General features: G+C 37.5%; 1 protein-coding gene and 1 pseudogene across 1 annotated transcript; both read left to right on the forward strand.

The window, feature by feature from the left end:
* Nucleotides 1-309: 309 nt before the first annotated feature.
* On the forward strand, nucleotides 310-1,351 carry LOC107574095 (HLA class II histocompatibility antigen, DP alpha 1 chain-like). The gene is made up of 2 exons (XM_016260563.1): nucleotides 310-604; nucleotides 791-1,351. Exons 1-2 carry the CDS (start codon nucleotides 310-312, stop codon nucleotides 994-996), a joined length of 501 nt encoding a protein of 166 aa, XP_016116049.1. The 3' UTR covers nucleotides 997-1,351.
* A 1,832-nt stretch (nucleotides 1,352-3,183) lies between these two features.
* On the forward strand, nucleotides 3,184-4,518 carry LOC107574096 (HLA class II histocompatibility antigen, DP beta 1 chain-like; annotated as a pseudogene).
* The last annotated feature ends 9,286 nt before the right edge of the window (nucleotides 4,519-13,804 follow it).

The raw sequence follows: 13,804 nt of genomic DNA on the forward strand, positions 1-13,804 counted from the left end.
ACTATAATTTTTAAAGCTTTTTGAACACAACATTTTAAGGCAGCCCGGTTACAAATTATTTGTTGAATCAGCTTGTTTGTTTTTACAGTGTAGATACAGTGTCACAGTGAGGGTTAAATTCTGCGTGGAGGATGTGTTCATGAAACCGAAACTAAGCTCACAGGGAGGGAGTGTTATCAATATGTTGGTTAAGTACGAGTTTTGGCTTGCAATTGTATTTAATATGTATGATATTAGTTTTCCTATGTACAGATTTTATTTGAGTGAGGTCAGATGTACTACTGACTGCAAAGTTCAACACAGTTATGTATGTTCACAGAACCCCCTGAGACGTCCATCTATCCAAGGAACGATGTGCAGCTGGCTGTTGAAAACACGCTCATCTGTCACGTGACAGGCTTCTTTCCTCCACCTGTCAATGTCTCATGGACTAAGAACAATGTCGTTGTGACGGAAGGCGTGAGTCTGAGTCAGTACCGACCGAGGAGCGATGGAACCTTCCATGTGTTCTCCTCTCTGAAGATCACTCCTGAAGAGAGAGACATTTACAGCTGCACAGTGAACCACCGAGCCCTCCAGGGCCAACCGCAGACCAAAATATGGAGTAAGAGCCATTTACTAATTAAATCAAAATACAATCAATTTTGTTATCACCAGTTGTTTTTTGCATGAACGATGTATGTATAAAAACAACAGTAACCATTCTGTGACAAATGAAATACCAAGAGCTGAGTGGATTTCTACAATGAAAAGCTGTTCTAACGTTCACACACCTTACTCTAATCCCCAGGCGTCCCGGAGGCGGCTGCTGTCCTGCCCAGCGTGGGTCCGGCAGTCTTCTGTGGAGTGGGATTAACTCTGGGGCTGCTGGGAGTCGCTACTGGACTCTTCTTCCTTATTAAAGCAACTACAACTGACACGCCAGATATGGCCAAAAACATAAAACATTTAATGCAGTGGACCCAATCAATAAAGACAGTTCCTCCAGGATTCTGAAGACAGAGAAACAGTGCATCTGTGTGTCGTTTTAGATGATGGACAGCATTGCTGCTGTTGAAGACTGATCAATGCAAAGATCTGGTTTAACCTTTGTTGAAATTGGATTTGCTCGCTATGTAGCACTAATCATGCTTATATCTAGAAGACTTTTTATTTATATAGTACATTTGCAGTTCATCATAAGTAATCTAATTAAATCACAATCTTTATATTGAGTTACTTAATTAAACTAAGACACTTTTGCTACTTTCATGCAAAATGTATTTGATTTTGTTATGAACTGAAATGTTTATTGTTTTGTACTTAAAATAATGGCAATAAAAATTAAACACGTTTGAGAAACTTTTACAATTATAAAGCAGCGGGGGAAAAAAAACAAATTTTTGTATGTTTTGTGACATACATTCCAAATAAAGATTTAACTGTCTATGTCAGTGTATTGCTTTGGATATTCAACTTTCCCTGGAAAAAGCTGTATTAAATAAAGCGTGGCGAGACAGAGGGACTGAGGAGAAATGGACACACAGAAAGATCTTTTACAGTGATATAAAGCCAGTCCACCTGTAGACACGCCCCTGAATTTTAGACATGTTACATTGCCAGATGGGTAACACTTTATAATAACTTTCATTGTTATTGTGTAATAGATCATTAGTCAATATATATTCAAAGAGCTACATGTGTGAGGCAATGTGCTTGTAAATGTTTACTAATGAACTTATTGAACATTACATAATAATTAACAGAACATTGGTTGATGTAAATTAAAGTGCTTACAAATGTTGATCACGCACTTTATAAAAATCTACAAGTTATTTTAACAGATGTTATACACTGATTAGCAGCCTATTTTATTCATGTGCATTTGAATGCTTAGAAATTATCAAATTGATTTACATAACATCAAATGCACTTTTTTACATTTACACATTTTCTAAAAACATTATTTTAGAAATCATATTAAACAACCAGTTGAATGACATTTGTAAGCATTCAAATGCATGTTAACCCTTTCACGTGTGAGTTTCAAATATTCTAGCAGTTCTTAAGGAGACCATTATTTTAGAATGTATCATCTTATTTCCATGGCGACACGTCATGCTTGTCACGTGACACACCGCAGCCACAGCAGCTCTGTACAGGTCAGGGGTCTCCAAACTCGGTCCTGGAGGGCCTCAGTCCTGTAGAGTTTAGCTCCAGCTCGCCTCAACACACCTGCCTGTAGTGTCTTGTATGCACAGTAAAAGCTTGATTAGCTGCTTCAGGTGTGTTTGATTAGAGTTGGAGCTGAATTAATATCATCTGATATTCAGATTCTCAAATAAGTGCAAGTGAATGTATTTTGTCATTTAAACACCTTTATAATGATCTTTTTAGCTGCATTCCAGTTCGTTTCCATCTGCCCTTCCCTCACTAACTTCCCTCCGTCTCCTGGACTCAGACGTACGTCACTGATTTTGTTGCACAAGTGTCCACTACTGGCTGATCAGTTGATCACCTTGATCATTTGGAATCTGATAAGGAGTTGAATTATTATTACCATTTTTCCCTTATGAATTAGTTTGATGCAGCATCATGTATACAGATATTGTTTGGGCTGTTTTAAATATATAAAAGATATTCATATATCACAGAGTTGTTTGAGGTGGGGGTCTGTCCATATAAACTTCCCACGTTCACTTCACGAAGTGGAACACACTTCAAAAAGGCAGCGGGGATTCACCTGAGAGTAGTGCTTATGGAAGATCACGAGTGCGTGTCTAAAAGGGAAGTGGAACGCAGCCCGGGTTGTTATAGGAACTAGTTACCAGTGTGGTTCCCAGACAACTAAATGTTCCCCTAAGACCATTCCTGGTCACATTTTAATGATTTAATCATGATAGTTATTATAGAGTGTTAACATGGATTTAAGAAATAAAGAAAAGTGTTTGTGTCCTCCAAAACTGGAGAGGTTGTTGGAAGCTTGCAGTTCTTTTTCCAGGAATGTAAGTAAAAAGGTCATTATGTTTAATCAAACCATTATTTACATTTTTTGAAGCGTGATTTAAAAATGAAAGCAGGATATTGCTCAGCAACACGTGACACATATGCAAACAGTGTCTGATTGGACAGTTGTTTTAGACCCTCATCTCTTCATCATGAACAGAGTATTGTCTGCTCTCAGTTGTGATGGTCACAGTGATCATGTCAGTGCCAAAGCTCTGGAGTCTCCATCACATTCTCCTGCTGTCTGTATTCACCGGCGCAGGCGAGACAAATGGGCGTAATAGTAGTAGTAGGTGAGAGAAATGTAGTAATAGTAGTAGTAGTGGTATGGATATATTGGTGTTTTTGGTATTAACAGTGTTGGTAAGATTTAACAGCAATATTTTCTTAAATGCTGTTAGTTAGGATGGTTCTCTGCTAGTGGAACCTCCAATGTAGTAAAGTATAGGTACAGATATATTAATAATATGAACATGATGTTTTAGAAAGGACATTCTATTAATAACAACAACTGGCTGATGTGTTCAAGTGCTTGTGTTTTTTTTTTAATTGTTTTCCAGCTAATGGATATTATAACTACTATTGGTCACAGTGCATCTACAGCTCCAGTGATTTCAGTGACATGGTCTTCTTGATTGACTATTACTTCAATAAATATCTGTACGTACAGTTCAACAGCACTGTGGGGGAGTTTGTGGGGTTTACTGAGGTTGGAGTGAGAACTGCAGAGAACTTGAACAAAGATACAGCATTGTTACAGCAATTAAAGGCTGAAGTTGAGAGAGTCTGCAAACATAATGCTGTACTGTACAAAACAGCTATCCATGATAAAGCAGGTATGTGACTCAAGACTCACACAGAGCTCGTTTTAAACATTTTTCTTCTTTATAAAGGAAAATATTTAGCTAAAATAAAACACATTTTAAAATGGTGTATTGCATATAATGGAAATATATATATTGTAAGATATAATTGTTGCTCCTCCTGGTTCAGTGGCGCCACAGGTGAAGCTGAGTTTAGTGAAGCAGGGAGACAGCAGACACCCATCGCTGCTGATGTGCAGTGCGTATGACTTCAGTGTGTCCTGGCTGAGGTGTAGTGGTGACTTCTGACGTGACCTTCACTGAGAAGATGCCTAACAGAGACTGGTACCACCAGATTCACACTAAGCTGGAGTACACTCCCAAAGCTGCAGAGAAGATCTCGTGTATGGTGGAGCATGCTGGCTTCACCAAACCCATGATCTATGACTGGAGTAAGAGAGAAGACTCATCATATCAGACCTGCCTTTGCACATGACATACCAGTATAGCATCTATTAAAAATAATATGGGAATTGTCCAGTTGTCAAACCTTGACCTGCTAAACAAAATGCATTTCTGAGAGTAAATACTGTGATGATAGAGTGATGTGTGACCCTCCTCTGCTTGAGTTTGAGTGGAATACACCGCTGTTATTCACTGCTGGAGCTGCTGGATCATCATAGCAGCTGCTGGATTCATTTACTACAAGTCAAAAACAACAGGTCTGTGAGAAGAGAGCAAACCAGTGACATGTCTATTCCAGAACAATGAAGTATAATTTCATGGCATGTTATTATTCAATCCATTACTCTTTTTACAGAGAAGATCCTAGTGCTACATTAATGATGGTAAGTTTTGCATTACATTTTGGTAACCTTACATTTTACTCAGCACTTCTGTGTGATCAAACATTATACTGAATTACTGGATAATCAACCCCAGTAACATGAGTAACAATCACACTGAATTGTAGGTCCTCATTCTGACTGAAATGGGCCTCATCGTGGAGAGAAACACTCTTCATGACACAACTATCACATGCAGTCTGTTTGAAAATAAAGCATCATGATGAAAATAGACTCATACCCTCATATCTGATGTGTTTCTGGCTAATATTTCAGCATCTTCAGGCAGTATTGACTAATGCTGTGAATGGTTGAAGGAGTTACACATTCGCTCTCTCTCCTCTTCCTCTCTGATCATGTCTTCTTATAATTGCTTTTTCCACTATATCAACACCCTCCACTCTAGCTCTCCCCTCTTTTCATCATCCTCCTCTCATTCTATACCTTTCTCCTCCCACTCCCTCCCTCCACTCTTCTCATTCTTCTTCTTTCTCCACTTTCCACTGAAGTTTGCTTGCTCTGGGAATTTACATGTGACCCCCTTATATATTTTTATAGCTGTGTTAACGGTTTAGTAAATTGCACTTTCAGTGCGGTGTGAGTTTCACCCAGGAAAATAGAAATAACCCCAAAATTTGTTATTAGGTCACACAGGTTCGCGTCTCTAATAAAAGGTAGGCAGGAAATGTAGGGTTCGTATAAAAATACAACATTTATTCACACAGATAAAATTTTTAAAAAGCATTCAAAATGCCTCGATGATACTGTGCCACCCCTGGCAGCTCTCTCTCTAATGACACTTCACAAAAAGAAAATACACAAACAAAAAGAAAGCACAACCACAGATAAACACGTTACAGATTTTTTTTTTTACACAATTCAAAATAAACAAAAACTACACCAACCTACAGGGCTGAGGTTACCCACAGGAGTGATCACCAGCACAAGTTATCCAAAAGCACACTTCCACACGCACCACCGTGCACTCAGATCACACACCCAAAAACTTCAAAAGTGTCCCACAGCAAACCTTGGAGCAACACCACCACCACAAAAGATCCTTCACCCGTGGGACCCCAGCTCCTGAAAGAAAATCAAAAACAAATAAATAAATTTATATTTATATTATACAGGGTATATTCTGGCAAACTGTTCACCAGTCAAACTGTGGCACACGCCACCTACCAACACGTGATGGGTAACTCGCAAAGCGCAATGTTCCTTCATCCCATAAAGAGGAATTTAAAGTACGAGGTTTGAGAATTAAGAGGCGGGGCAACAGTTAAAAAATTTCAAAGTTAAAGTTCATGCAAAAAATATTCATAGACACGTTTCATTCAAATATATCTATGGTTTATAGCAAAATCCAGTGTTAAAGTAGAGTGCAAACAATCATATTTGGACAATTAGAATATATTAGAAAATATTATTTTTGATATTTTTGTTTGGATCTGTTGGATTAGAATAACTTTATGAACGTCTTGAAAATCCTTGATTTGGTCCTGATGTGTTGATCTAATGTTGAAAAATAAATTAACAACACACAAAGCTGCAAGGTGCAATTTTATAACAAACAAACTTGGTAAAGGACAGCTTGTGTTCTACCAAGGTTGTTTTTAATATGTAGGCAACATACAAACTTAACCATTACATTTTTGAGTAATTACATTTAGTAAATTAATACAGAAATCTGCAGTATTACAAATTGATGCCTATATGATAAGCCTATACAGTGGTTCCTGGTGCAGAATGTCTGCTCATTTCATTAGTAGGCTAACCTTATATATTGTCCATGTAAAATGACATAACCTATAAAAAGACATTTTAAAAGTTCTTTACATGGGATAAATAAGCGAATATACATTTGCAAACATGCAAACATAACTATTGTAAATGTGTCGGTCAAATAATAAATGTAAATAATTATTTAAGAAATAATACAGTCCAAGGGCTGGATGGACATAATAAACTTGTATTATTTCAGTCAAATGCTTTATCAAAGTATTGACATAAAACGAACTCTAAGTGGCGTACTGGCGCTATCGCACATCAAACGGATGTGACGTATATGGCACTGCAAATGCTTAGATTGGCGCGGTTTCTTCTCGCAATCCTGAAAGTAGTACAAGATGTCTTCGGGAACAACTTATACATTGAGAAGGGGCACTTAGTCTGCAGTACTTCGAGAGGATGACATTACAGTGGACAACTTGGCCAGGATGTTTAAGGTTTGTTCTCGTTAAACTGTTTTAATTATTGTTAGCCTATTAACGCCAGGGCAACGCCCCCCCCCCCCCCCCCGCGTTCTCTATCAATCAATCAATCAATATACATTTATACACAGAGGCTGATAATACACAGGGCAACTTTTTTTTTTTTTTAGCAATGTTGCTTCAGCACTTTCCCACTGAGAATGGGTAACAAATTTCTATCTGGATTGGTCATGGGCCCTGTGTCTCACCTAGTTGCTCTTTTTCTACTTTTTCATTGCTCAAAAAGTTGCCCCTTGTATAATCAGCCTTACACAAATTGATTTATGCAAACATATTAGATCAATTACATTACTATTCTCAGCCATATCTATTTACAGGTTTGTGACTGCGAAAATGTATGTATAAACTTTTGATTGTCCAGTCCTCATAGAAAGTAATTAAAATGTTTGCATATTTGAAGTGTATTATAAACAGTGAAATATATAAATGACAATTTTTATGAACAGCTTTAAAAGATTTAATTGGCTAAATGCTGAGAATAATGTATGTATGTATAAGACATGACATAAGTATACTTTGACTTACCTGGCATGATGTGAGCAGGTCCTGGAGTAGCAGACGTGACGTTAGCAGTCTGTGGCTTGGCAGACATGACATGAGCAGGTTCCGTAGACTCTGACGTGACTTGAATAATCACAGACATAACGTGCAAACATTTTGGTGTGGCGGATACTGGAGGATAGCAGGATTCCTCATCAACTATCCCCACAATAAATGGTGAGCCAGCCAAATGGAGTGCAAAGTCAATGTATTGTTCCAGTGACCAGTGTGGGGTATTGCGTGGCATTAACTGTGAAATGTTTTTGTCCAAACCAAAACGGAAAATGTCCTTAAGGAACGTATCATTAAAATCTACCTGGTGACAAAGCCCACAAAAGTCCTCCACATAATCCTCAATGGAGTGATTACCTTGATGGAGGCAAACAAGATGATCTACTGGATTCATTTTGGTGGTTGTGTATTCTGTAATGAGTAGTCCACTGTACGGTAAATTGTAGAATCCAAGTGCAGATTTTATTAAACAAAGTGTAATCCAAAATACAAACAAACGAAGACTTGACTTGACTTGTCTTGAACAGACTAGACTTGACTTGACTGTGACTTAAGCACTCATCCGTCCCTCCCGAACCTATAACAAAAGTGTCCCTCGTGGGTCAAAATGACCCGAAGGCCAAAAATGACACTAATTTTATTTTTGGTCCAGAAAGCTTATATTGGTAAATTTTTATATATTTTTTTTCTGGTCCAGAAAGCTTATTGTAGCGAATCAGCTGAAAGGGGAAATATGAATAATTAATCATAACTAGTTATAATTAATTATAAATATTTAGATCCGCTCTAAGTACTTACTTGACCTCTCAGGGTCAACTGTCTATCAATTCTAAGAACGTTAATTTCCTGGTTAAGGGAAATAACTTTCTTACTGTACAATACTACACAGAGCATGTAGCATAAATCTGCATGATTAGGGACTCCAGTTATGAGCAAACAATGAACAACGTCAATTGTGATACGAGTAAGAATTTATTAATTACATAAACATTTAAACTAGTCTAACATACACACACACACACGCATACAGTTGGTATAGGAACAGGATTAAAGCTTAGGCAGTAAAGAGAAGAGAAATAAAGCATGAAGCTATGGGACCATTGGATATTCAGCAGATCTACAGCCTAAAATAAAACAGTATACAATATAAAAGACAATATACAAGGACAGTAACAACATACACAATGACCTGAAGGATATGTGTGTTCATTCAAAGAAAGGTTTTCCTATGAATTAATTAGAGAAGAGTCCATTTTTACTGTGCATTGTGTCTTTCCTATGGAAAATGTAGTGAAAGGAAGAACTCTCAACATGCCATTAGGTCGTAAAGTTTATCTGGTCTAGCAAAAGTTGTCGTGGTTGCCATGGTGACCAGGGGCCTGGTGACGTTCGCAGATTTGTTAATCTAATGAATAACTTATTTGTTAAATCTAATGAAAAACGGTGAGTCTGATTGGTCCATACGCTACACTTATATTGGTACATTTTTCTAATTTTTTTTATGTAGTTTTTTTTTTTGGTGATTATTTTATTCACATTAAACTCTGGATATTTTTTATGAAAATTAACATATTTTTATACATTTTTTCACCAAAAAGAACAAAGAAAGACACAATTTCTGCATATTTATACTTTAAATATGATGATCCATCAGGACCTAGGTCACTGAGTGTCTCTAATGCCATCTGGTGGGGAAAAATGACATAAAATTGCATTTTATGATTACAGCCACTAGAGGGGCCTATAGAATCATATGGAGATTCTTAAATGAGCCAAACAAGTGAAATCTTTTAAACTACACCAACTTGAGGCTTCATTAATATATATTTCAGATATATCTCAAGGCTTTCAGATATATATCAAAACATTTAAAAAACTATATTTTGTAAAAAATAAATGAAATTGTGTGAATATGCATGTGTTTGGATTAAAATTCAGTATCAGTTTCATAAATATGTAATAAATATAAAAGATAAATTAAAAAATATAAATATGATATAAACGCATTGGTCTCCACCCCATCACTCAAATGTAACTGTGTTAAGTCAAAAAAAAAAAAATCAAAATGACAGTAATTTCCCAGCAGAAACATCATAAATGCTATAATGTGTTTCAATAGGAGTGTGTGTTCCATGTGTGTGTTTGTGTGTGTGGGTATGTGAGCTTTTTTTGCATTATGGGACATTCTGCAGTCTCTGCCATTTGTTTAGGTATGCATCTTTACTGGATTGTGTCATATTTTATGTAGTAAAAAAAAATCAAATACTGTTTTTTTCAGACATTCCATTCATTCCTATGGCTGGGTCAAAATGACCCGCGAGGGACACTTTTGCTACTTTTTTATTACATCTTATTTTATTACACATAGAATCCTCGAATCGACTCAAACATTTTTGTGTGCGCTACATGCTCAAGTGTGACAAAATTAAATTTAAAAAAATCTGCAGTTTTTTCATAAATTGTGACAAAAGTGATAAAGTCTCATATCATAACGATCAATGCTCGATTTTTAAAAAATCTTTAAAAATGAGTTTTGGGTCAAAGTGACCCAAGGGACGGATGAGGTTAAACACTCACCGACAGCAGAATAAATACATTCAATACACGACAAGGAACAAAGGCAACGATATGGCTACTTATAGCAAACAAAGAGGGTCACATGACATGAACAAACCAATGGGAAACAAGACGCATAACCTGCACAACCAATCAGAACATGACACAATGAACAGAGGAACCAATAGCATGAAGACAAGAGGGCAAGGGAAACATGACACTAACAGCATGAAACAATTACAAAATAAAAGACAAAAACATGACAAAACCCAAAACATATAATATCAACACATACCCAAAACATGTTTAATAGTAATGACTTTATGAATTTCTTCACTGATAAAATAGATAACATCAGAAATACAATAACAAATGTAGATTCTACAGCGTATAATACTTTAGCTTCATTCATCGCACCTAAAGAAAAACTGCAGTGCTTTACAGCTATAGGACAGGAAGAGCTAAATAAACTTATCACTGCATCTAAACCAACAACATGCCTGTTAGATCCTGTACCCACTAAATTACTGAAAGAGTTGTTACCTGTAGCAGAAGAACCGCTTCTCAATATTATTAACTCGTCGTTGTCTTTAGGTCACGTCCCAAAACCATTCAAGCTGGCGGTTATTGAGCCTCTTATTAAGAAACCACAACTAGATCCTAGTGAACTGGCAAATTACAGACCCATCTCAAATCTTCCTTTTATGTCTAAAATTTTAGAAAAAGTTGTGTCTGCTCAACTGTGCTCCTTCCTGCAAAAAAATTATCTCTATGAAGAATTTCAGTCAGGTTTCAGGCCCCACCATAGCACAGAAACTGCACTTGTTAAAATTACAAATGACTTGCTTCTTGCGTCAGACCAAGGCTGCATCTCATTGCTAGTTTTACTTGATCTTAGTGCTGCATTCGATACTATAGATCATGACATACTCATAGATCGATTACAAAACTATACAGGTATCCAAGGGCAGCCTTTAAGATGGTTTAGATCCTACCTGTCCGATCGCTACCACATTGTTCATTTAAATGGGGAGTCATCTCAAATATCACCAGTAAAATATGGAGTGCCACAAGGATCTGTCCAAGGTCCTCTGCTATTTTCGATATACATATTGCCACTTGGTAATATTATTAGGAAATACGGGATTAGGTTCCACTGTTATGCCGATGATACTCAACTATATATCTCAACAAGACCAGATGAAACTTCTAAATTATCTAAGCTAACGGAGTGTGTTAAAAATGTAAAAGAATGGATGACCAATAATTTTCTCCTATTAAATTCGGATAAGACAGAGATATTACTTATTGGACCAAAAGACAGTACACAGAATCTCGTGGATTACAATTTGCAACTAGACGGATGCACGGTTACCTCCTCTACAGTCAAAAATCTGGGTGTTATATTAGATAGCAACTTGTCTTTTGAAAATCATATTTCCCATGTTACAAAAACGGCATTCTTCCATCTTAGAAACATTGCCAAGTTACGAAACATGATACCTGTTTCTGATGCAGAAAAGCTAGTTCATGCATTCATGACCTCTAGACTGGACTACTGTAATGCACTGCTAGGTGGTTGTCCTGCATCTTCAATAAACAAGCTACAGATAGTCAAAAATGCAGCGGCTAGAGTCCTTACCAGGTCAAGAAAATATGATCATATTACCCCAATTTTACAGTCTCTGCACTGGCTACCTATTAAGTTCCGTATCAGTTACAAAATATTATTACTTGCCTATAAGGCCCTTAATGGGTTAGCTCCTGCATACCTAACTAGTCTTCTACCACGCTACAATCCATCACGCTCCCTAAGGTCGCAAAACTCTGGACTTTTGGTAGTACCTAGGATAGCAAAGTCCACTAAAGGAGGTAGAGCTTTTTCGCATTTGGCTCCCAAACTCTGGAATAGCCTTCCTGATAACGTTCGGGGTTCAGACACACTCTCTCTGTTTAAATCTAGATTAAAGACACATCTCTTTGGCCAAGCATTCAAATAATGCATCTCATAATCTTTTACTGCAGTCATAATCTTTTACTGCAGTTATATCTAATCAAATGCACATTATTATTCATTAGTTTGGGTTAAACAAATCATTTTTGCTTGGTTGGAACAGCAGCTACGCTAATTATGTTTGTATTTGTTTCTCTGTCTTTTGCCACGGGATTAACATCCCGTGGTAACTAGGATTCACACAAGCTTCAGTCTGGATCCAGAACACCTGAGAAGAGATGATGCAACCCCTCAGAGGACCTCAGATGATGCCAACCCTGAAACAACATACAGAACGTCTAGGTTACTTGTGTAACCCTCGTTCCCTGAAGGAGGGAACGGAGACGTTACGTCAGTGACTGACGAATTGGGATCTCGCCCGAGAGCCCAATCACCTTCGAGTGTTAACTAAACAAGCCAATGACAGTTGGCGTGCGTGTTTCGCTTTAAGATAGTTTAGATCCTACCTGTCCGATCGCTACCATTTTGTTCATTTAAATGGGGAGTCATCTCAATTATCACCAGTAAAATATGGAGTGCCACAAGGATCTGTCCTAGGTCCTCTGCTATTTTCGATAAACATGTTGCCCCTTGGTAATATTCTTAGAAAATACGGGATTAGTTTCCACTGTTATGCTGATGATACTCAACTATATATCTCAACAAGACCAGATGAAACTTCTAAATTACCTAAGCTAACAGAGTGTGTTAAAAATGTAAAAGATTTGATGACCAATAATTTTCTCCTATTAAATTCGGATAAGACAGAGATATTATTTATTGGACCAAAAGACAGTACACAGAATCTCTTGGATTTCAATTTGCAACTAGACAGGTGTACTCTCTCTTTCCCTCCCCTTGGCCGCCTCCGCTCCACCCTGCCGCACCACTGTGGGTACGTCAAAGGTGGTCGTCCTGTTGATATCCCTCGCACTGAGCATGTTAGCATGGCTCACGCTCCCCCTGCCCTGCTTACACAGAAACGCATTATGGCCAGCGTTCAATACCAAGATTGGTTTGCGGCGGTAGACCTGAAGACCGCGTACTTTCACGTCTCCATTTTACCTCAACACCGCCTGCTTCTACGGTTCGCGTTCGAGCTTCCCAGTACAAGGTCCTCCCCTTTGGGCTGTCTCTGTCCCCTCGCACCTTTACGAAGGTCGCAGAGTTGCTCTTACTTCCCTCTAAGGCAGCGGTTCTCAATTCCAGTCCTCGCACCCCCCCGCTCTGCACATTTTGTATGCATCTCTTATCGCTTCAGACGTTTGTTCTATTCAAGTTTCAGTCTATTTATATAGCACGTATAAAACAGCCATACGGCTGAACAAAGTGCTGTACAGAAATTGTAAATAGTAAAAAGAATATAAAAATCTACACAACTACACAATTAAACGGGGTCCCGCCCTAATTATAAAATAAGTAATTATATTAATAACACAAGAGAAACCAAGTATTAACCCATAAAAGACTGAGCAAAGACCATAATAGAAAATTGTTTGTAAGCCAAACAAAACAGATATGTTTTTAGGAGAGATTTAAAAGTGGACAGAGAAGGGGCAAGTCTAATTTCTAAAGGGAGGCTATTCCACAGCCGCGGCCCAACCACTGAAAAAGCTCAATCCCCTCTACGTTTGAGTCTGGATTGTGGGACTAGAAGAAGATTCTGATCACTGGATCTTAAGCTTCTGGATGGAGTATATGGGTATAGTAATTCAGATAAATAAATAGGGGCTAGATCATTTAAAGATTTATATACAAATAAAATAATTTTAAAATCAATTCTGAATTTAATAGGCA

The sequence above is a fragment of the Sinocyclocheilus grahami genome, unplaced genomic scaffold, assembly GCF_001515645.1.
Source record: "Sinocyclocheilus grahami isolate Dianchi unplaced genomic scaffold, SAMN03320097.WGS_v1.1 scaffold2115.1, whole genome shotgun sequence".
NCBI lineage: Eukaryota > Metazoa > Chordata > Actinopteri > Cypriniformes > Cyprinidae > Sinocyclocheilus > Sinocyclocheilus grahami.

What these genes read in the sequence shown, in the direction of transcription:
- LOC107574095 (XM_016260563.1), top strand. Translation starts at nt 310, where the DNA reads ATGTTCACAGAACCCCCTGAGACGTCCATCTATCCAAGGAACGATGTG. An exon ending in ACCGCAGACCAAAATATGGA is followed by an intron (nt 605 to 790) that starts GTAAGAGCCATT and finishes TCTAATCCCCAG; the next exon opens with GCGTCCCGGAGGCGGCTGCT.